This window comes from Crocodylus siamensis, chromosome 4 (assembly GCF_052110815.1).
Source record: "Crocodylus siamensis isolate JL-2025a chromosome 4, ASM5211081v1, whole genome shotgun sequence".
Lineage (NCBI taxonomy): Eukaryota > Metazoa > Chordata > Crocodylia > Crocodylidae > Crocodylus > Crocodylus siamensis.
In genome coordinates, this window is record NC_143398.1 from 39,084,008 (window position 1) to 39,106,545 (window position 22,538).

The 22,538-nt window shown below is 47.0% G+C and overlaps 2 protein-coding genes across 6 annotated transcripts in view; one reads left to right on the forward strand and one right to left on the reverse strand.

The window, feature by feature from the left end:
- The window catches only part of PLXNB2 (plexin B2), a 350,959-nt gene extending 344,285 nt beyond the window's left edge, over positions 1-6,674 (reverse strand). For 2 of the 5 annotated variants that reach the window (XM_090042148.1, XM_090042149.1), the window contains exon 1: positions 6,273-6,638. The gene's annotated coding sequence lies outside the window, so the exon portion shown is untranslated. Of the gene's footprint in view, positions 1-6,272 lie in introns of all 5 variants that reach the window. The other 3 variants (XM_090042145.1, XM_090042146.1, XM_090042147.1) reach the window with 2 other exon arrangements.
- Positions 4,506-21,933, forward strand: LOC149865650 (uncharacterized). Its single transcript, XM_090041562.1, has 5 exons — positions 4,506-4,678; positions 5,973-6,475; positions 6,733-7,054; positions 14,988-15,035; positions 21,306-21,933. The coding sequence occupies exons 1-5, from the start codon at positions 4,506-4,508 to the stop codon at positions 21,658-21,660; spliced, it is 1,401 nt and encodes a 466-aa protein (XP_089897688.1). The 3' UTR covers positions 21,661-21,933.
- The last annotated feature ends 605 nt before the right edge of the window (positions 21,934-22,538 follow it).

Here is a 22,538-nt window from a genome sequence, read left to right on the forward strand (position 1 = left end):
ACAAACATTGGGTGAGCTGGGTCAAACTAACATGATGCCTCTCTGGGCACGTGCTAGGATCAGCACAGGGACATGCTGAGCTGAAAGTAAAATGCTGTTTGTTTGTTTGTTTCACGTCTGTAAGCAGCCTGTCTTGTTATGAGCTCTGAAGGAACCTATCCATCCAGAGGCTTGGCAAAGGTGTCATTAGCCTCAAGTATTGGCATCTAAAATGTTCCTAGAAATGAAATTTATTTACTATGTTTAATAGTATGGGAAAATTTCAGATTACTTTAAGCATTCATAATTTAACCCTGAGATCAAATAGTGATAACACTCAGGCACCAGCTATCATGGTCATGTTTTAAATGATTAGTTCACTGGAAACTATCAAAATGCATTTTATTGTTCGATAGTGACCATAACACAGGGGTGCCAATTACAAAGGGAAGAATGAGGGGATTAACAACAAGATTTTAATTATAAACACAGATCTTTTAAGCTAGCACATTTTGACCCCATATATGTGGAAAGAGTAGTTCCAATTCATTTCTAATACTGACAAGTTGATTCAGCTGAGGGGATGTGTGCCCAGCATGAACCCAGACAGACAGAAAATTGGAGGCTAAACACATCAGTGAAGCAACACAGGAACAGACTTGGAATGCACTGGAGGGACTATGCCAGCCATCTGTGCTACCAGAGACCTTGGAATTCCACAAACCAAGATACATTACGGAGATATTCATCACACGGATCTGACACCAACTCTGGCTTTGCAGAAACTGCAATTTCACAACAGATATGTACTGATATCAGTAATATTAAAACTCAACACCACATACATAAAAGTCCAATTTGGTTCCTAGCTGCATCAGTGTGCATCTAATTAAAGATATGCTAGCTATGAAAAACCTGGACTTCAGTTTCTGAAATTAAACTTTTGATGTCAATACAGGCATCCCTCAGCAATATATGGATACAAATACTTCTTTCCATCCATCCACCTTTTTTAAAGGAGGTTTATTACAGAGACAGAAGATACAGAAAAATGAAAGGAAGCTCATAAAATGTGTTTGTTTCCAGCTTAACAAGTCTGTGAGGGGGGAAGTGTGGGATAGGGAGCACATTTTATAAGTTAACAAGTCAGTAAGCAATTGCCATTTGGAAGTCACAAACATACAGGATGCCAAGGTCATCTAGTCCAATCCAGTACTCTGAGACAGGATCAACTATACCTACACCATCCCCAAAACACTTTTGTCTGACTAATTCCACAACCTTTCCCAGTGTTTAACTACCCTTACAGTTAGAAAAGTTCTCTCTACACCTTAAAAACAAACAACCTATAGTTCAAGATGACTGCTCTTCAATCATTGTTTCCACTTGCCAATGTGAGCTTTAATAGAATAAGCATTACAAGCTTAGACCCCTTACTATCCAAATGTTAGATTTAAAAAATTTACCTACATATTCTCCAAAATTACTTGTTCAGTTGACCTCACTGATTTTAACAATGTTTTAATGAGCTAGTGTCAAGTCCAAATTGACCTAATATTTACTTACGGTATAAATAAATCCCCTGGAGTTCATGGATGGTATGAGAGCAGGGGGTCTCAATAGCAGATCTGTCACAGATCCCTTTGAGGTTAAGACAGACGTTAAGCAAGGCTGCATCATTGCTCTGATGCTCTTCTCAATATTCCTTACCACAATGCTACATCTGACCACAAACAACCTTCCAATTGGAGTGGAGCTAAACTACAGAATGGACAGTAAGCTGTTCAACCTCAGTCAACTCTGAGCCAAAACCAAGACCACCCCAACCTCAAGTAATTGAGTTCCTGCACACTGATGATGCTGTAGTTTGCGCTCACCTGGAAACAGATCTTCAGGCAATCATTATTGTCTTACCAAGTCATACAACTAAATGGGACAGACACTTAATATTCAGAAGACAAAGGTCCTCCATTAACAAGCTCTTAGCAAGCAGTACCCAGCCCTGGTAGTTCAGTTATGGTGAGACTCTGGAGAGCACTGAGTATTTTGTGTACCTCGGAAGCCATCTCAAACAAAATGCTGACATCGACGAAGAAATACAACATTGCCTCAAAGGTGCAAGTGCAGCCTTCAGATGCCTGAGGAAACAAGTGTTTGAAGGTTGCAACATCAGATCCAAAACCAAGCTCATGGTTCATCAAGCAGTTGTAATCCCCACTCTACTGTACAGAGCTGGAGACATGGACAACATACAGGAGATACCTCAAGTCCCCGGAGAAGTACCATCAACACTGCCAGTGGAAGCTTCTTCAAATCCAGTGGGTAGACAGATGCACTAACATTACCATCCTCTTGCATGCAAACACCATGAGCACAGAAGTGATGATCTGACATCCACTTGGCTGGGCTGACCACTTCATCTAGATGTCTGACTCCATTCTCCTGAAGCAAGTTTTATTTTCCCAGGTCAGTCAAGGCAGGCACTCAATAGAAGAGCAGAGAATATCCTTGAAGCGCTTTCTCAAGGCCAACTTGAAAAAAATGTAACATCAATATCAGCTTGTGGGAGACAATCAGCCAGGACGCCCCCAAAGGAGGAAAAGTCTGCTGCAAGGATCTCAGTTCTTTGACAACAGGAGACAGAAAAACAAGAGCAGCAGAAACAGCATGTCCTAGCCTAAACCAAGAACCCAGAGCCACACACCCCACATGTGCCCAAGCTGCAACAGCCTGTCAATCCCAGATGAGCCTCGTTAGCCCTCTTTGGACCGACAGATGAGACAATCATGAAAGACAATCATCCTTGACTGTAAGGGATTGCCGATGATGATAAAATAAACCCCTACAATTCTTAATTATACCAAATATATTTTCATTTTTCAATATTCCAAGGAAAATAGTCTTAATATGATTTTACTTGAAGTACTTGAAAGTCAAACCTTACAACTCTGTAGTGGTACATTAGAGAACCTGCAGAACCAGCTTAGCAAACAAAGCAAAACTAACAAGTCCAAATTTGGTACAAAAGAAAGAAAGCATTACAAATACTAGTTCTACTTTTTTTTCCTCTCTTTTTTTTTTTTTTTAGAAGATTTAAAGCTAAAATACTAAAGAACCTGATGCACATGCTTAATTTTTTACTCAATATCAGAACCTAAAAGATTGCTGTTCTTATTTTAAGCATGCTTAAATCAACTGTGCATTGGAATCATAATTTCAGTTTTCCATTAGAGTTGAAGCTTTGTGCAACAGAAAAAGCCAACTTATTTCAGTGAATATTCATTACCTGTCTATAGAACTGCCCGCTTGGAGAAGAGAAACGGGAAAATGAAAAAGAGTCACAGAATCATAGCAATTAGTTTACTATTAGTTAATGTGGCCATTAAATGTTTATTGGCAATCTTTGAAAGTTATCTATTGAGAATTCAATATTTAAAATACCTACTCTCATTACTTCAAGCTATTAACATTTAAAAATGCCTTCAAAATGCTAAAGTGAAACTGTATTTATTCAATCTAAAAACATCTTAAGTGGTTAGAATTATTTCAACCAGCCACAAATCCTGTACCCACCCCTTTAAAAAAAAAAAAATGCTTGAAGTTTCAACAGAATAACCCAAAGTCACTGACTGTAAAAAACAAAAAACAACCAAATTCTTGAAGAATAACAGTAATTCAACTGAATGTGCATAAGCTTCCTGAAGAAGCAATCATTTTTACAGACAATTTACCACACATTCTGATGTCAAAGGTAAGATCCACTAAAGCCAAACCACTTCCTTATTTAACATCTTTCTGAGCTAGTCCTTGCTTTGGCTTTCTAGAAAATCAGAAGCGTTGCTTACCTGCTAACTCCCAGTATGCTTTTATTAATTTAAATTCTTAAAACAAAGAGCTAGCTATTCATTTCTGTTTCCTAACTTCTTGAAATACATAAATTGATCCAAAATAGCAAGCAAGTAGTAGCATTTACACTCTCCACTGTAGAAAAAACCTACAGCATACACTGCAGCAACATGCAGATACTGCCTACTACCATGAACCACTATTTATTAGGAAAACTCGTTGGAACAAGTCTACATTATGGTGCTTGAGTCCTTAGTACAGTTATGTAGCTTTCTTCAGGTCGTACCGGGAGGACATATCTGTTTGTTCTGAATACGTTATCAGAAGTACCTAAAGATTTGCATGAATTCTTTTTTACTAAAACACCAGTGACAGTATGTGAACCTGAAGCAGCTCTTACTTACAGACTGACTGGCATCACACAAGATAGCTATGTAGAAAGCTCCAGCTTTTAGAACTACCCATCAAAACTTAGCAAGCAATGCTCTCCCTTCAGTTTAATACGCTTTCCATCTGCTTTTCTAAAAAAACACCACACTGATCAGTACTTCATACCAAATCAAATTAAGATGCCACACAGCCTTTCAGAGCCCTCAACACCAAAAAGGGAAGAGTTCAAGGCAAGCCAGCAAAGGACTAGATTTCCTCTGTCAGCTTAGTTTGGGCTTGTGGTTGCAGCCATGCTCTCTGCTGTCTCGGTTCCATTCTCGCAGGCGGGCACTCTGGATATTTACAAGAATCTGGCTCGCTCACAATCCCAAAGGCACACAAAGCAAAGGAATGGCTCCACGTGCATATGTAATCACGCTCAAATCCTTGCCTCTCACATACATAATCACACTCGGCACCTCAAGTACATTGGTAATGAGTTACCCAAGCTACCTTAGCCAGACCCTGGTGCACAGCTCTCATCCCAGAGAACTGATGAGAGATTTCCATCCTGGAAGGGAAAGGAAGAGACCCCTCAGGACAACTTTGGCTTTGACAACCTTAGCATTTCCTCAAACTCTGGCTTTGACAACATTAGCATTCCATCAAGACTTGGGAGCAGCGTTTGAATTACACTCTGACTCTTGGGGGGGGGGGGGGGGGGGAAACAGGGGTGGCAGTCAGAAAAAGCCTTGCTTAGAAAGGCGTGGGGCAGGCCAGGGGCTCTTGTCTCTTATGGGGGCTCATCTCTTATGAGGGGCTCAGCCCCCCTGTATTTTGAAGCTGCTTGGGAGGAGCTGGCTGCTGACAGACTCCATGGCACCACAACTTCAACCAAGTGGCTGCCTGCTCTGAGGTAAAGTGTCTCACCCTTAAAGCAGAGAAGTGAGAGTGGAGGAAGGAAAAGGAGAGAATTCCTGGCCTATTACCTACCCTCCCCTGTGGAAAGACCTGCAACTTCTGTGGACAGGTCTGTGGCTCGACGATTGGACTCCTTAGTCACCTCAAGACCCATCAGTGAGCCGGGGCAGAGATCATCCTGGAAGGGCTGATTTCCTCAAAGGAATTGTAACAGCACCCACAAGGAAGCAGCACTGGCTAGTAACCTACTTTACCATGTTAGGAGTGCCCACCGTCACCACATTCTCTACCTTGCTTTAAACCTGACGCACTAAGATAAATAGGTAACGTGTCTCAGGAACGCGTTACCTGTTAGATGATGGAGGCAATTGGGAACAGATTAACAAACCAAGTAGAAAGGGGAACCATCCCCTGAAAGGCAACATTTTGAGTTTCAAAAGCAAAACAAAATAAGACAAAGCAACCGGGCAAAACAAGACTCTTATTCACGCTGAGAAACAGGGCCGGGCAGTTCACAAGGGAGGAGCAGTAATTGCCACCAGATTTCAAAGCTGAAATAAACTCCAGCTCCTGTGGGGGAGTTAAGGGATATTTGCTCCCAACCATTAACCCAGAAAGTACTTGAATGATCCTTTCTGTCACTGGCTGCCCTGGAAGCCCACCCTGCTGCCAGCAGGCTAGTACGGGGAAAAGGGCACAGTCACTGCCATGCCCGGCCAGGCCCAGGGGGTGGGCGCTTCCAGAGCAAATACTTCTGTGAGTCACAACCCACACGCAGCCTCCAGTGAACACGAGTAACCCACAGGAGCTACAGGCAGAGCAGAGCTGCACACAAACTTTCCAGCTCCCTTTCCCAGAAGAGCCGCGCTCAGCCCAGAGCTCCCCCCGCCAAGGGTGAAGGGGACAGGTTTCCATCAGCCCGGGCCGGCCACGGCGCACCTCCCCGGCCACAGCTCCTCCGTGCCGGCTGCCCCCGGAGGGAAAGCTTCAGGCTTTCCCAGCGCCGCCCGGAATCGAGCCCGCTCCGGCCCCCGGGGAAACGGAGCCGGGGAGGGGGACGGGGACCCCCTGCCCCGGGGCCCGCAGCCGGAGCTCCACCTGTTGAAGGCAACGGGGATAATCCGCTGGGGGCGGCGGGGGGAGAAGCACAAACTTACCCAAGTTGGAGCCGCGCGAGCTAAGCCAGCTCCGCGCTCAGCCCCGCCGCGCCCCGCGCCCCCGCCTGCCCATGGTGCGGGCGGCGCCGCCGGCGGAGCGGTCGGGTCGGGTCGGGTGGGAGCGCGGGCGGCTGCAGCGGGCGCGGACGGGAAGGGAAGCGAGGGGAGGGGAGAAGCCTCCGCCGCCGCCGAGGACCGCTCAGGTGCGGGGCGGGCAGCGGGGAGCCCCGCGGAGGCGCCGCGAGGAGGAGACACACCTGTAGGCGCTGCACATATCCGCCGCCAGCACAATGCGAGACAGGAAGCTGAAAAAACCAGCTCAGGGAGGGAGTGGGAGTGGGAGCGGGAGACTCCGGCTCGTCCCTCCCTCGCTCCCTCCCTTCTCCTCCTCCTCTCCCCACCCCCTGCCCGGCTCGGCCTCGGCTCACGCGGGCTCCTCGGGGAAAGCGGGCGCGCTGAGGGGCGGGGCGGGAGAGCATCACCGCGCGCTCCGCCCCTCCCGCGCCGCGCCCCGCCCGAGCCCGGCGCTCCCGGGGCGGCGCCCGCGGCCTGGGGTGGCGCCAGCCCGGAGGTGCTGCGGGGACCAGGGGGCGTTTCTCCCCCGCCCCGGCCGGGGCCGCGGGGCGGCAGGCGGCGGCGCGGTTCCCACTCCCGGGGCCAGGCGGTCGCTCCTGCCCTTGCGAAGCCGCGCCTAGGGCGTCTCCCGCCCCTGCCCGGGCCGGACCTGGCGGCTCCGTGTGTCCTCGCAACCTCCGTGCGCCGCCGCCGGCGGGAGGGGGGAGGTGAGGAAGGGCGAGTCCGCCGCCGCGCGGCACCATGGGCCGCCCGGCAGAGCGGAGGGGACGGGCTGCGGCCGCCACGAATGGAAGCGAGCGCCCTGGGGCCGGCCCGCGCCCAGCGCCGGCGAGGGAGGCTGGAGCCGCGGCCGGGTCTGCCCCGCTCGTGGCTGCTGGGCGGAAGGGGCCGACCTCGGCAGGGGGCTCCTCCCTGCTCGGATCACGGAGGGGGTTTCCAGGACCGGAGCGAGGAGATGAGCCAGGGCCTCTGCTTCCCGCGAGACGGGCTCGCCGCGCTCTGGCAGGGAATTCCGCCCCGTCTTCGGGACCGGCGCGGCTGCCGCCTCCCGAAACCAGCGGGGCTCGGGGCAAGTCATTTAAAAGGCGCGTGTCTGATTTCTTCATCAGTCACGCCGGGATCAGCGCTAGTGGGGGAATGAATGAACTAGACACTTAGTGAAGTCCCTTGAAAGCGAGCAGGACTATATAAAAGCCGAGTCTTGCCTGCAAGTAAACACCCCTTCCCTCCTCTGGAGCGCCGCGCCTCGGCTCGGCTCGGCTCGGCTGAGGGGGCGGGGGCTGGCAGAAGAGCCAGACATCAAAGGTCGCTACTTGTTGCTTCAGAGCTGCGGCCCCCTTCCGCCCCCTCGGGAAAATGGTATTCCGAGCACACTCCCTCAAAGAGAAACAAGCCGATGAGAGGATGATTGGCAGTTTCCGAGGATAAAGGGATCTGAACTGACACTGCACGCTTAAGCATGCACAAACAGCGGGCTGATTGATGCGCGAGGCATTACACTGACACCGTCTTGCGTAGGGACGGAGATAATTTGATTGCATGTGAATAGGACTTCTAATCGGGATTTGAATTTCCTGTTTTTTCTCCTCCCGATCCCACTTTCCCTCCTCACTTTGCTATCTCTCAGTCGTTGTTATGCATGTCTTTGTGTCTTCTTACCTCCCTATTGTTGTCTCTCACACTCCTGTACAATGTTTCTGCCTGCCTGTCTCCTGCTTCCTTTCTCAGGGCTGTCAAGTCCTGGAATTTTATCTAAAGCTTATCAATATCGACTGCCTTTTTTAAACCCCTCAACCCTGGAGGCATACGATTATACCAGAATTGCAGCTTTTGTTATTACAAAAATAGATTTCTAGCCCCCACAGTTTGGGAGCTGAGCATGAAAAATGTAAATCCTAAGGGTTACAAAAAGCCACAAATAAACTCTACATTTGTTATTTAAAGAAATCTCATGATTTGAAAGATGATCTTAACATTTTTTGGAGCCTGATTTTGTTTTTCAGTTTAGGAGTTTGGCCTTTTTCTTTTTGCCTTGTCTCCCATTGCAACAACAGTGGAATTAATATGATTAGTTTTCTGTTGCATTTACCAAAACTTTGGATACCCTGCTGGGGTAGCAATTCTGACTCGATGGCAACCCCACTGCAGAAATGAGTCTAAAGAGAAAACCAACAGAGATAGAAATATGAGGAGTTCAATTTTTCGGATGAGACATCAAAACATTCATATGAGTGTTTGTCATCCTGTGTTAATTTTATAAACTGTTTTTTTTTCACTTCCCCTGTTGCAAGACAGAAGTCTAATTTCCCTGATGCTGATGGGGCACTACAGTCCATTTCCACCTGGATGTGGCTGTATTTCAGTGGTGAGTGAAGTGATCCATACACATGTATTTATATTTTCATAGTCCATAAATCACCTTGGGATCTACTTCTGGATGAAGAATGCTAGATAAATATGAGGTATTATTATTAGATTTGTGAAATGTCACCACACACATATTTAGACTCATACCTTTTGTACTGAACTCATATGGCAGGGCAATTTGGGTAGATTTGTTTCTCTGTTTTGTGGCTGACAGACTTCTGATTGCCACCCTTCACCATGCCAAGAAAAAAACTAAGACCAACTATCCTAAGGTAAAGTAGTCTGCAGACTGTAGTCTGCCATTCTTCAGTTCTTTGTATGGAGCTAGAAATTTCATAGACATTGGGGCTGGAAAGGGCCTCGTGAGATCATGGGGTCCAGCCCCATGCCCAAGGGGCAGGACTAGGGTCAGATGAGCAAGATAATCATCCAAACGCTTCTTGAACATGTCAAGAGTAGATGCTTGCACCACTTCTGAGGGGAGTCTATTCCAGACTCCAGAGACTCGATAGTAAAGAAGTTTTTCCTTATGTCCAGTCTAAAACAGTTTTCCAGCCGTTTGTGACCATTGGACCTTGTCTTCCCTTGGGGTGCCTTGGAGAACAGACCTCCCAGATCCTGATGCACACTCCTGATATAATTGTAGGCTGCCACCAAGTCCTTCCTATGCTTTTCCAAGCTGAAGAGTCCCATGCCTCCCAGCCTGTCCTCGTAAGGCCTGCTCTCTTGATCTCTGATCATGCGCGTGGCTCTCCTCTGGACTCCCTCAAGCTTCTCCACATCCTTCCTAAAGTGTGGAGCCCAGAACCGGATGCAGTACTATGATGTGGGTTCTTTCTCTTGAGGTGGAGCACCTTGCATTTATGTTGAAAGTCATCAGGTTTTGATTGATCCCCACCCACTTTGTGAGCCTGTCCAAGTCGGCCTGAATCCTCAGCCTATACTCTAGTGACTGCACTTCCCCATAATTTGGTGTCATCTGCAAACTTAGCCAGTCTGCTTCTGACACCCGAATCCGGGATACCACTGGTCACCATGAGCCATGTTGATTTGGTTCCATTGGCAATCACTCTCTGGGTCTGAGCATGGAGCCAGGTCCCCAGCCATCGGACTGTAAAGTTGTCAAGGCCGCAGTTCCCCAATTTTGCCATGAGGACACCGTGGGAGACCAAAGCAAAGGCTTTTTTGAAATCCAAGTTTCATAGTTTCTAGGGTCGGAAGGGACCTGAGCAGATCATCAAGTCTGATCCCCTTCCATGGCAGGAAAGAGTACTGGGGTCAAATGACCCCAGCAAGGTGTACATCTAGCCTCCTCTTAAAGACCCAAATTCGGGTGTCCCGGATTCGGGTGTCAGAAGCAGACTGGCTAAGTTTGCAGATGACACCAAATTATGGGGAAGCGCAGTCACTAGAGTATAGGCTGAGGATTCAGGCTGACTTGGACAGGCTCACAAAGTAAATGACATCAGCCTCTCCTCCCCTGTCCAGGTGATGTTTCACTTGGTCATAGAAGGCCACGAGGTTGGTCAGGCATGACCTACCTGTAACAAAGCCATGCTGGCTGTCTCTCAGGATGATGCCTTCTGTTAACCTATTGTTGATGGATTCTTTAATATTTTTTTCCATGATCTTTCCAGGGATTGAGGTCAAACTAATTGGCCTGTAGTTCCCTGGCTCTTCCTTCCTTCCTTCCTTTCTTGAAGATAGGCACCACATTGACCCTCTTTCAATCTTCAGGAACCTCTCCTGAGCACCAAAAGTTCTGAAATATCCACACCATTGGTCACGCTATGATGTCAGCAAACTGTTTTAGCACTCTAGGGTGCATTTAATCAGGGCCCAGTGATTTATGAATGTCCAGCCTCTCAAGATGTTCCCTGACAAGGCCTTTGCCAAATGTAGGTGTGTGGTCACCTGTACCCTTGTAATCCTGTGTCTGTCAGGCAGGGTGATCCCCTTGGGCTGCTGAAAATCCAATGCGAAGTAGTCATTAAGGAGATTAGCTTTTTTCTGGATGTCGGATGTCAGCTATCCTATTTGGTTCAGCAGGGGTCCTTATTTGTATTTCTTCCCATGTGCCTGAAGAAGGACTTTTTATTGTCCTTGATTCCTAAACCCAGTTTGAGCTTGGTTTCGGCCTTGGCTTTTCTGGCCCACTCCCTACAGGTGCAGGCCAGTGATGCATATGTCCCAGCTATGTCCCATCTTCCAACCTATATATCTCTTTAAAGATTCAAGAGGTCCATGAGTTCCCTATTGAGCCAAGGGGGTCTCCGAGCCCTTTTACTACCTTTCCTATGGGCCAGAATGGACTTTCCTTGTGCTTTTAGAATCATGTCCTCAAGAAGCAGCCACATAGCTTGGACTCTCTTCCCTGCCAGATCATGATCCTTCAGGGCCTCGGCAACCACCCTCCTGAGCTTATGAAAGTTAGTATTGCTGACTGATTTGCCAGTTTTGCAGTGGATAGAGAGTGATCAACTTGTGATCACTAGGGCTGTGCTAGGCTTTGGACCGTGCTTCAGATCCAGAGAAGTTTTGGATGCTTTGGTGTCCAAAGCGGCATGCCCAGATCGAAGCACTGGCTTCGTTAGGCTTTCCAAAGTGGTTTGGAGCCACTTCAGAGATCCAGCCATAGGATATAATGTGGAATCAATGAAATATCTATAACTTTGTTTTTCATCTGATTTGGATGAAATTTGCACGGGTGGTAGCCTCTGCTCAGAGCATGAAGTCTGCCAAGTTTCAGGGAATACCATCTCTGCAGTTTTGACCCCACTGTGGCTTAACACATACATGTGACATGAGTTTTGCTTTCAAGAATTTGGGGTGCAGTTACCCCCAAACCCCTACGCTGATCTTGAAGCTTGGCAGGCTTCATTCTCTCAGCAGAGGCTACCACCCCTACATGTTTTATGCAAAAAAAACAACCAAATTATAGATACTTGATTGATTCCCCATTATACCCGATGACTGAATCTCTGAGCTTTGATCTGGCTTCAGCTGGATCAAAGCGGGAACCCGGTCTGGAGCGCCAGATTGGATCGCTGGCATCCAAAGCAGCCAGATCCAAAGCCGGATTGAATAGCTGCCTACTCATACAGGCCTAGTGATCACTATCACCAAGCTTCCCTTCAATCCTTAGGACACTCACTAAATCAGTCCCTTTGGCCAGAACCAGATCTAGTGGTGCCTCACCCCTTATTGGCCTGTGGACTTCTTGAGTTAGAGCTCATCAGTGCAGGTGAGGAAGCTGTGTGACTGATCAGATTTAACTGGATGCTTTTCCCATGAGATGTCAGGGTGGTTGAAGTCACCCATGACAACCATGCGGCTTCTGTTAGTTCCCTAGAGAATTAGTGGTTGAGCTCTTCTTCCTGGCTAGAATGTCTGTAATAAACTCCCATAGTATTATCCCCTTCACCATGTTCTCCTTGCATTCTAACCCAGAGGGTTTCAAATTGCCCTCCTAGGGTGCCTGTGTCAGCTAGTGGGAAGTGTACTGCTCCTTGACAGAGAGAGGTGCACCCCTACCACTCCTCCCAACACAGTCCCTCCTATACAAGGTATAGCCATCTATACTTGTGGTCTAGTCATAGGTGGAGTCCCACCAGGTCTCCGTTATTCCTATGAGATCATACTTGTTATTGCTTAGCAGAAGGGTCAGTTCCTTCTGTTTGTTCCCCATGCTCCTGGCATTCATATACAGGCAGATAAGCCTGCCATCAAAAGCCCTGGGCTTCTTTGTGCATTTAAGAGAGTCTCATCTCCCATCCTTGGGCTTGGTCAGAGTAAGTTTGGATGTATATTCTGACCTGCTGATTATGTGTTTGTCACTTCCTGGGCTTGCTCCTATGGTTGTCTGCCGATCTCTTGGGCACATCAAGTGGATTCATATGAGGCATTTTCCCACTCTCTTGGTACCTTGTATAGTTATTTTCAAAGTGTGGGTAAAATGCTACCATTTAATATTTGAAAATGTTGGCATTTCCTACTCATTTTACCCAAGGTGTAAAAGACTACTCAAGATGCCAGGCAGCCCAAAGGTCCTAGATAGGATTTCTCTGAGGTGTTAGACTGCTCTTATAAAGGCATGTGCATATGGCTGGTAAAGTATGGGCCTTTAAATTAAGAAACCTGCAAATTCCATGGGATCCATCTCACCTCTGGTAATACAGGGCTCACTCATGGCCCATGTATGTGGCTTTTAGATTAGAAACAACTTCTTGCACTCAGCTCAAGGTTTGTTTGTTTTTTGTTAGTTCAATTTTTCCAGGATCCATATTTAACTTTATTGTTTTAAAAAAATAGTGACATACTGTGATGACCTTGGTAGGTACCATGAGCATCTCTCTGCTCCCTGGGACAGGCCCCACCAACTCTCCTGCCACAACTTGATGGAATTTTAACTGAAAAGTGTAAGTGTTCAGTGTATTTCAAGCCCAGGCCCGGAGATGGGGGTACTCACTGCCTTGTTGCCATTGGTCCTGGGGTTCCCTGTCTACTCACCAACTGTCGGAGTTGTCATGCCGCTGTGTCAGCCTGTGGTCCTGACTTAGCTTCTCCAGCTGAGGGACCCCCAGACTCTGTTCACAGTGCAGGCTTATGGTTGTAGCCTGCTCTTTGCTCCAGGTCCTTCACCTTGCTTGGCCCTAGTGCAGGGCTTATACTTACAGTGCTCTCTGCAAGCTCAGGGTTGAATAAACCCTGCCCATGCACTGGGGTTGGTGGCTAACCCTACGCTTGCTCTTGTGGAGCCTGGGGTCGATGAGCCTTGTCTGGCTCCCAGACACTGCCCTCGCCTATTTTCTGCAGGGCAGGGTCATTTGCAATTACTGCTCACCTTCTTGCCTCCTGCCTCTCTCCCCTTGCTGGCTTCTGCCGGCATTTTTAAATCCCCTGCGGTGGCAGCGGCTGCAGCTGATGTCATCAGTTGGCTGCTGCTGAACTCAAGAGCTGCTTGAAAAGCCAGTGCAGCACCAGCTCACACCGCCTGCCAACCCAGCCTGCCTCTCAGGTAAGTTTTTGGGGACAGGGTCCCCTGGTCTATGTCCCAGAGTGTCAGGGTTTGTCCCCGGCACTTCCAGGCCTCGGGAACGGCTTCCACCGCCACACATACCAACCCCCAAAACTTGGTTAAAAATATAATTGGGGCTGAATAAGATGTTCATATTTAGGACAACTAATACCCTCACCCTGTCTTCTTTAAAAATATGACAAGACACTAATCAGGGGAAAAAAAACCCTCCACCAACACTGTCAACTATTATTAAGTCTTGCACTAGAAATGCTTGGCTTCATTCCAGTGCAAGTTCTCTGCTGCCATGTGATAACCAACCATTCATTTTTACTCTATTTCCCCCTGCACTCAGTCTTACTGCTATCTCATTGATTAACTGGTTAATTGATTTGTTGTGTTGACAAACTATCATGTTAAGCATACATGATGTTTTAAAAGACATTTTATTATAGTAATAAAATTTCAGTAATGTATGAGTTTTATTGTGATGCTAGTAATTTTCCCCTCCTGCAGCATATCAGCATCTGAATAAAACTGGATTTATTTAGTATTAGTAAATTTGTTGGTAATATGCTACACAGTATTCTGTACTAAGTTGAAAAATTGAGTACAACTTTTATAATATTAAGTAGGAAATAACAAACATCACTTTCTAATTGGCAATCTTGGATAGCATGTAATTGAGGTGATCTACAATTTGTTTCAAAGGATTATATATCTATATTTCAGTATTGACATGCATTTACTCTATAGCTTTTGAATATACAGCCAAAGCACTTTAAAGTATAATACTGCAAGCTAAAGTTGGAGAAGCATTTATCACTTCGCCAGAGTTGGATCAATCGACATTCACCAATGACACCTTCAGTTAAGTCAGAAAATATAGTATTGACTAGCAACACAGAAGCTACATTTTCCCATTTTATTCCTAGGAAGAGTTCCAAGATTCAATATGGGTATTGTAAATGGCTGAGCTTCCATTATATGATGAAAACAAATCAATAAAATCAGGTATCATTTGTTGTGGCTCTGCATGTTGTATTGCTGCATTTCATTGTCCATATTTACAGCATTTGAGTGGGTTTTGTTGTACTTTTTCACCTCATTAGCCCCAGTTCTAACAGTGCTTATTCTTGTGTCGCCGAAATCAGGAGACAAATCAAGACCCATCTGTTTCTGCCAAAAAGAGGAAATGGAGTGAGGTAATCAATGGAAAATTTCACTTACTTAACATCATTTTCTGTCCTTTATAGGTTTGCTACAGCATCTGTCTCAAGAGCGCTGAGCAAAGCAAAGCTCTGGTATGGGGTTTGTTTTTTTCTTTGCTAGACATGTTGGATATCCTGTTGCTCATGGAAGATGGTAACTTGATGATTGTTTTTGAAAACAGCTTTTGACATCCATAAATCAAGAGATTTGTACTGGTGCCTGGGATGTCCAAATCAGTCTGAAGAGAGATTGGTGATGGACAAGCATGTGCAAAAGAACTATTAAAATTCACAGTCACTTGCTGCTCTGTACTCTTCTCACCCCACAACAATTTCAATTTGCTGTTAGAAAATGGGCACAAGTGAGTAAAAAAAATAATTAACTGATTAAGGCCCCCCGTATCTGATTTAGGGACAAATGCAGTATCATTAAAAATTCATTAGCCTTGATCATACTGTTAGAAATATTATTAAAAATGCATTATCAATAGCAGATTTAGGGGAAAAAAAAAAAAAAAAAAACCACAGCTGCTACCCCTCCTTGTCTCCTTAATGGGAGAGGGAAGGGGGGGGTTGGAAATTGATGGGAAAAACCACCAAAAGCCCATTGTACTAAGGTATCACTCCCTCTCTGTCCTGCAAATTTACTATCTCTTTGTTACACTAAATCACACTTTCTTTCATGACCCCACATTCCTAAGGCTAAGATAAGAGCAAATGCCATTTTTGCCTTCAGGTTGAACCTTGAGTAACCTTGGGTTCCATCCACGCACGCGTGATAGCCTAATGCATATTAAGCCTACCCGCCCCGCATACTTAAGTAGTTAATTATAATGCACATGGGACGTATGAAGCGACATGTTTACATATATGTTTGTATGAACCGGAAATGAGTTGTAAAAATTCCTCCTTCTACACACGTGGTCAGGAGAGGGGGGATAAAAGCCTGCTAATAATTGTGCTCGGGGGCAGAGTGATTGATCTTTTGTCTCTCTCTCTGACCCTATTTGCAAATATATACCTTTTGTGTTGCTAATAGAGTGTGTCTGTGAAGGTCTTTTTCCACCTCCCGAGAAACGAACCACGATTTTTATATCAAAATTGGCGCCCAACGTGGGGCTTCTCGAGGACTACCCCGGAATTCAGTGACGGAGCACCTCCGGTACCAGGGATTTGTGCACACTGAGCCGACTTTGGACTCACCCTGGTATTTGAGGTTTAAGTCCAAATATCCGGGAAGTTAAAGGAAGTATCCTATGTAAATTCTGAGTTTCTGGAGAGGCAGGCACACTTTGGAATTTGGATCGAGATCTCTGGGGTATCTGAGTGAGTATACGAATTCCCTTTGCCCAATCTGGTGTACGGATCTAAAACAAAGGATGTGTAAGTTTGCTGAGAAATTCTAGGCTTAGCTCTCATTGTAAATCATCTGTTGTTGAGATCTTTTTGGTATTTGGTGTGCATTGGGCGCATTTTTGTGGGCAAATGGGTACGAGTAGCTCTAGTGTAGAAAACAATATTGATACCCCTCTAAAAGTCTTATTACGTCATTTTAATAAATTTGCAAGGCCGGCCGATTATGGAATAAAAATGAAAAAAGGTGATTTAACTAAGTTTTGTCAACTCGAGTGGCCAACATTTGGGGTCCACTGGACCCCGAAAGGATCCTTTGTGCTAAAAGAAGTGATAGCTATCCATGAAATTGTTATGCAAAATGGGTATTGGAATCAGTTTCCTTATATTGATTGTTGGTTGTGGGTGGTTCAAAATCAGCCACCTTGGATTAAGAGTTACTTAGCGAAGTCTCATGTGATGCTTGTTAAGAAAAAGGCTCGGGGGGGGGCCGCCTGTACTTCCTGAGTCTAATGAGGGGGGGAATTCTGAATTGGCTGAGTACCGGACCCGTGCTCCGGTTGCCCTGTCGGGTAGCGAAGATGAGTCAGACGCCTCCTCGGCATCCAGTCCTTCTGCACCACCGCCCCCTCCCTCAGAGAGACCACCACCGACGTACCAATGCATACCTAATGAGTTAGAGCGTGAGCCTCAGCCAAGTGCCTCATCTGAATCAGGAAATAAGGGTTATTATTTGCGCAAGCCTGTAGAGTCACAGCCGGTGTTGAACTGTCCGATGCGAGAGGTTATTGGGGAAGGAGGCACTGCAACTTTTGTCTACACCCCATTTAGCACTTCAGATTTATTTAACTGGAAAAATCAGAGCCCCTCTTTTCGTGAAGACCCTGAAAAGATGAGGGATTTGTTTCGATCTATTGGGCAGACTCATCGACCCACTTGGGCTGATGTCCAGATGATGCTCCAGACCCTCCTAACCCCGGAGGAGAGGAGATTAGTGTTAGGTACAGCAGAGCGTATTGCGGCAGCCAGAGTTGAGTCAGAGGGTGCTGCTGGTCGTACTCTGCGTGATACCTACCCGGTAGAAGAGCCGGGATGGGACAATCATACTGCAGAGGGCAGAGAGCTGAGTGCACGGTATTTGGGAATTATAGTGGAAGCAATGGGAAAGGCAGTGCCTCAGATTACCAATCTGTCTAAATTGTATGAGGTGAGACAGGGAAGAGAGGAGGATCCCTCAGCTTTCCTTGGGAGGCTGTATGAGGCGTTTCGCAGGTTTTCGGATCTGGATCCAGAAGCCCCAGATAACCAGCGTATGGTAAATCTTATGTTTATTGGTCAATCTGCTGCTGATATCCGTAAGAAGTTACAGAAAACTGAGGGAGGTGCTGGGAAACCGATTTCAGAGCTGGTGGAAATTGCATATAAGGTGTATGGGAATCGTGAGCAAGTGCAGGAGCGCAAGGAGGATAAAAAAGCTCAGCGACAGATGGCAGCACTAGCAGCTGCTATAACTGGAGGGAACCCTGGAAAGGCTGGGATACAGAAGAGGAAGGGAGAAAGAGTGGGAGCAGATGTTTGTGCTTATTGCAAGGAGAAAGGACACTGGAAGAGAGAATGCCCGAAGTTGAAGGAGAAGAGAGAGGGGGAACCGAGAGGTCACCTCATGCGGGCAGAAGACAAGGGTAAGGATTCAGAATGAAGGGGACAGGGATCTAAGACCACTACCCTTCGGGTTGGAGCCCGAGAAGATCCCATGGTAACCATTAGGGTTGGTGGCAAAAACTTTGAAGCCTTGGTGGATACTGGGGCTACATTTTCAATGATTCCAGAAAAACCCCCCTGTGCAGGAACTAGTGAACAGCATGTACTTGTGGAAGGGATTGAGGGAATGCAAACTCGACTCCCTGTTTGTAAACCACTCCTCACCAAGGTGGGAGACCATTTGCTCGAGCACTCCTTTGTGTATTCTCCAAGTTGCCCGGTTGCACTCCTTGGGCGGGACTTACTCACAAAATTGCAAGCTGAAATCTTTTTCAGAGACGATCAGATGGTGGTCCAGCTACCTGTCAAGCAGAGCTCGAACTATCAGATGGCTCTCCTGGAGGACCGACGCCTTGCAGTAAGTCCAGAAGATCACATGACCGGAGTAGACCCCTCGGTATGGGCTGATGGAACCCCTGCGCGAGCTAAGTTCGTCTCCCCGGTAAGGATCGTACTCAAGGATGGGGAGGGGCCCGTTCGGGTAAAGCAGTACCCACTCAGCCGAGCGGCCAGAGCTGGACTCAAGCCGTTAATAGAGAAATACAAGAGGTACGGATGGCTAGTGGAAGGGTCTTCACCCTATAACACCCCCATTCTTGGAGTGCCAAAGGCAGATGGGGTCTCATACAGACTGGTCCAAGACTTACGGGCAGTAAATAAGAAGGTCCTTTCAGACCATCCTGTAGTCCCGAACCCTCACACGATTTTGACACAAGTACCGGGTGAAGCTGAAATATTTTCAGTGCTAGATTTGAAAGATGCTTTCTTCTCTATTCCTCTTCACCGAGAGAGTCAAAAATTGTTTGCTTTTGAATGGGAGGATCCAGATACTTTCCATAAAGCCCAACTCATGTGGACAGTTCTTCCACAAGGATTTATAGCAGCCCCCCATATTTTCGGACTTGCCCTTCAGAAGGACTTGGGGGAATGGAAGGGATCACACCCCGCAGTGACTCTCCTCCAGTATGTGGATGACCTGCTAGTTGCAAGCCCAAACTTGCAGCTCTGCGAGGAAGCCACCAGGTCACTCCTAAACACTCTGGGAAAAAAAGGATATAAAGTCTCTAGAGAAAAAGCCCAAATATGTCAGCCTGAAGTCACATTTTTGGGATATAAGCTCTCAAAAGGAGTCAGAGCCCTGAGTGCAGATCGCATACAGGCGATTCAAGGTCTAACCCCACCTAAGTCACCCAAGGAGCTGCGAGCATTCCTAGGGCTAACTGGGTTCTGTCGACTATGGATACCAGATTACGGTGGGAAGGCTAAACCACTGTATGAATCCCTGACTAAGGAGAGTCTCACTAAATGGAAATGGAATAAAGAAATGCAGCATGCTTTTGATCTGCTGAAGGCAGCATTAACCCAGCCCCCAGCCTTAGCCATCCCAAACAGTAAAAAGCCATATTGACTGTATGTTCATGAGAATCGAGGGGTTGCATCAGGGGTGCTGACACAGCCATCGGGCCCGACCTGGAGACCCGTGGGATATTATTCAAAGGTTCTAGATCCAGTTGCACTCGGGTGGCCAGCCTGTCTTCGGGCTGTGGCAGCCACAGCAGTGGTTGTCGAAGAAGCCCAGAAGATAGTCATGGGTGCGGATATGGAAATACTCACTCCTCATGGAGTTCCCCAGATCCTAGGGACTGAGGGAGGGAAATTTCTTAACCCCTCCAGACAATCACGGTATGAGATATTTTTGCTCTCTAATCCAGGACTTACTTTCAGACATACTACAGCCTTGAACCCTGCAACCTTGCTGCCGGAGCCAGGGCAACCGACGCATGACTGCCTTGAGGTCCTGAATCAGACCACGCAGGTGCGACCTGATCTTGCTGAGGACCCAATTGAAGACCCAGATGTTGAATACTTTGTGGACGGCTCCAGCTCTGTCATCGATGGAAAAAGACGAACAGGATGTGCAGTGGTAACCTTGGATAAGGTAGTATGGAGGGAGTCATTGCCGAGCTCATGGTCGGCACAGGCCGCAGAACTCACTGCGCTCACCCGAGCATTACAGCTGGGGACAGACCAGTGAGTTAATATATACACTGACTCTCGCTATGCTTTTTCTACAGTCCATGCACACGGACTATTGTGGAAAGAAAGGGGTTTCATTACTGCCTCTGGGAATAAGATTGCTAATGGCCCCCAGATTATCAAACTACTAGAGGCACTCCACCAGCCTAAAGAGGTAGCAGTCATTCATGTGCGGGCCCATGGGAAGGCTGCTGAGAAAAAGCATAAGCTTGGAAATGCAAAGGCTGATGCAGCAGCAAAGGAAGCTGCATTTATTGGGGGAGAAGCGGAAGAGGTATCCAAGCAGGCTATGTCCCATGCCATATGGCCATACGTTCAGGATTTAGTCCCACAGTATTCCCCTGAAGAAGATAAATTTGCACAGAAAGCTTGTGCAGAAAAGAACTCCCAGGGGTGGTGGATAGTACCAGGAGGGAAAGTCATGATACCCAGGCCATTGCTTCGGGAGGTGCTGCAACAGCTCCATGCAAGAACCCATATGGGAGGTTTGGCCATGGGTGATCTAATGATCCGCCAAGCAGTAGCCCCAGGGCTATATGTAGAAGCTCAGTGCATTGCTACCAGGTGCATTACATGCCAGAAAGTAAACCCTCGAAGGAAACCCCCTGTGCCAATGGGAGGTAGACCCTGGGCAGCGTACCCTGGACAGGCATGGCAGATTGATTTTGCCGAGCTCCCACGATCCGGACATCATGGGTTTTTACTTGTCATGGTAGACCAGCTCTCTGGTTGGGTCGAGGCTTGGCCCACCAGGACTGCCACTGCAGCTGCAGTAGTGAAGTATTTGTTACAGGAGATCATTCCCCGGTATTCCCTGCCTGAGTCCATCGAGTCGGATCAAGGACAACACTTTGTGGGAAGAGTGGTTCAAGAAGTCGCACAAGCTCTCAAGGTTACTTGGAAACTACACACACCATGGAGACCACAGAGTTCAGGACAAGTGGAACGCATGAATAGAACTTTAAAGACTTTGCTCACCAAAATCTGTATTGAAACACGCCTTAAGTGGCCTCAAGCATTGCCGCTAGCTCTTACTTGTATTCGAAACACTCCCCGACGGGGCCTCAAATTGACCCCATATGAAATTATGTTTGGCAAGCCGCCTCGAGTCTTACCTCCTGGGATGCGAGAGAATGTAACTTTTGAATTAGGTAATAGTGAACTTCATACATATGTTATTGCCTTGCAGTCTGTCTTGTTTTCTCTTCACAGGTATGCAGCCTCCTTTCAGCGTCTGCCTTTAGATGTACCGGTACATGACTTCTCCCCGGGAGACTGGGTCTTGGTGCAGCGGTGGAAAAAGGAGCCTTTGACTGAGAGGTGGAGTGGCCCTTTCCAGGTACTTCTAACAACCCACACCGCTGTAAAGATTACTGGCCATGATCGTTGGATACACCATACCCGTGTGAAACGACATCCACAAGCGTCAGAGGACAACAACTCCCAAGACGAACTCACTCCGGAAGCTGAGTCGTCTTCGGAACAAGAAGCCAGCAAGTGGAGCTGTGAACCTACTGGTGATCTCCAAGTGCGCCTGAGACGGCTTAATCAAAGCTCAGAAAATTAGACAAGAAAGTAAAAGGGAAAATATGGTGGGAATCTTAATGTGCCTTGTTGTTATCTGCATAATGAAAGAAGCAGAATTGAGCAGCCTTAACCGCTGGCTCACACCCTCGCTTTCCCAAATTGCTCCCCCAGGGACAAATTTGTATGTTGATATGATGGAAAGAATTGCAGGTACTTTTAATCTTACCAACTGCTGGGCCTGTGGGGGGCTTCGGGAGGCCAGAGGCCAGTGGCCTTGGAGGGCTTTTCCTTTGGCCCCGAAATGGCTAGTAAGTAGTAAGGCAGATGTTAAAAGTACTAGTCAAAAATGGGATGAGAACCACAGTTGGGAACTTTCCCAAGTGGCGTTAGGAGAGTATTGCATCAGTAATAATGGTACAGGAAAAAGGTTGGGACACAGCCGTTGCATATGGACTTTAAAAGTAAGGTGGATGAACCTTACAAGATTAGAACGGCTTTATTATCCTAATAGCCCAGGGTATAATCGGCTAGTGTGGCAGCATCCCAATGGAACAATTGTGTGGTTTAATAAATATTGGAGTGCCACAAATCAAAGTGATGATCGGACAGATTGTACAGACAAGAACCAGGATGGGCTATGGGAATGTTCCATGAAAGGAGGCCACGCAGTTGCTGGTCCTTTGGGTCCAGAAGGAGGCTTGGGGTTTCCCGAGATGCCCTATGGTTGGGCCCCTCCAAATGCCACCAATAGAGAAAATAGGGCCTTAAGAGGATACTATTGGATTTGCGGACGACGGGCCTATACAATACTACCACAGGGGTGGATGGGAACTTGCTATATGGGAGTAATTGTACCAGCTTTCTTTTTGTTACCGTCTGAGGTTGGAAATAAGCTAGGAGTCTCTTTGTATGATGATT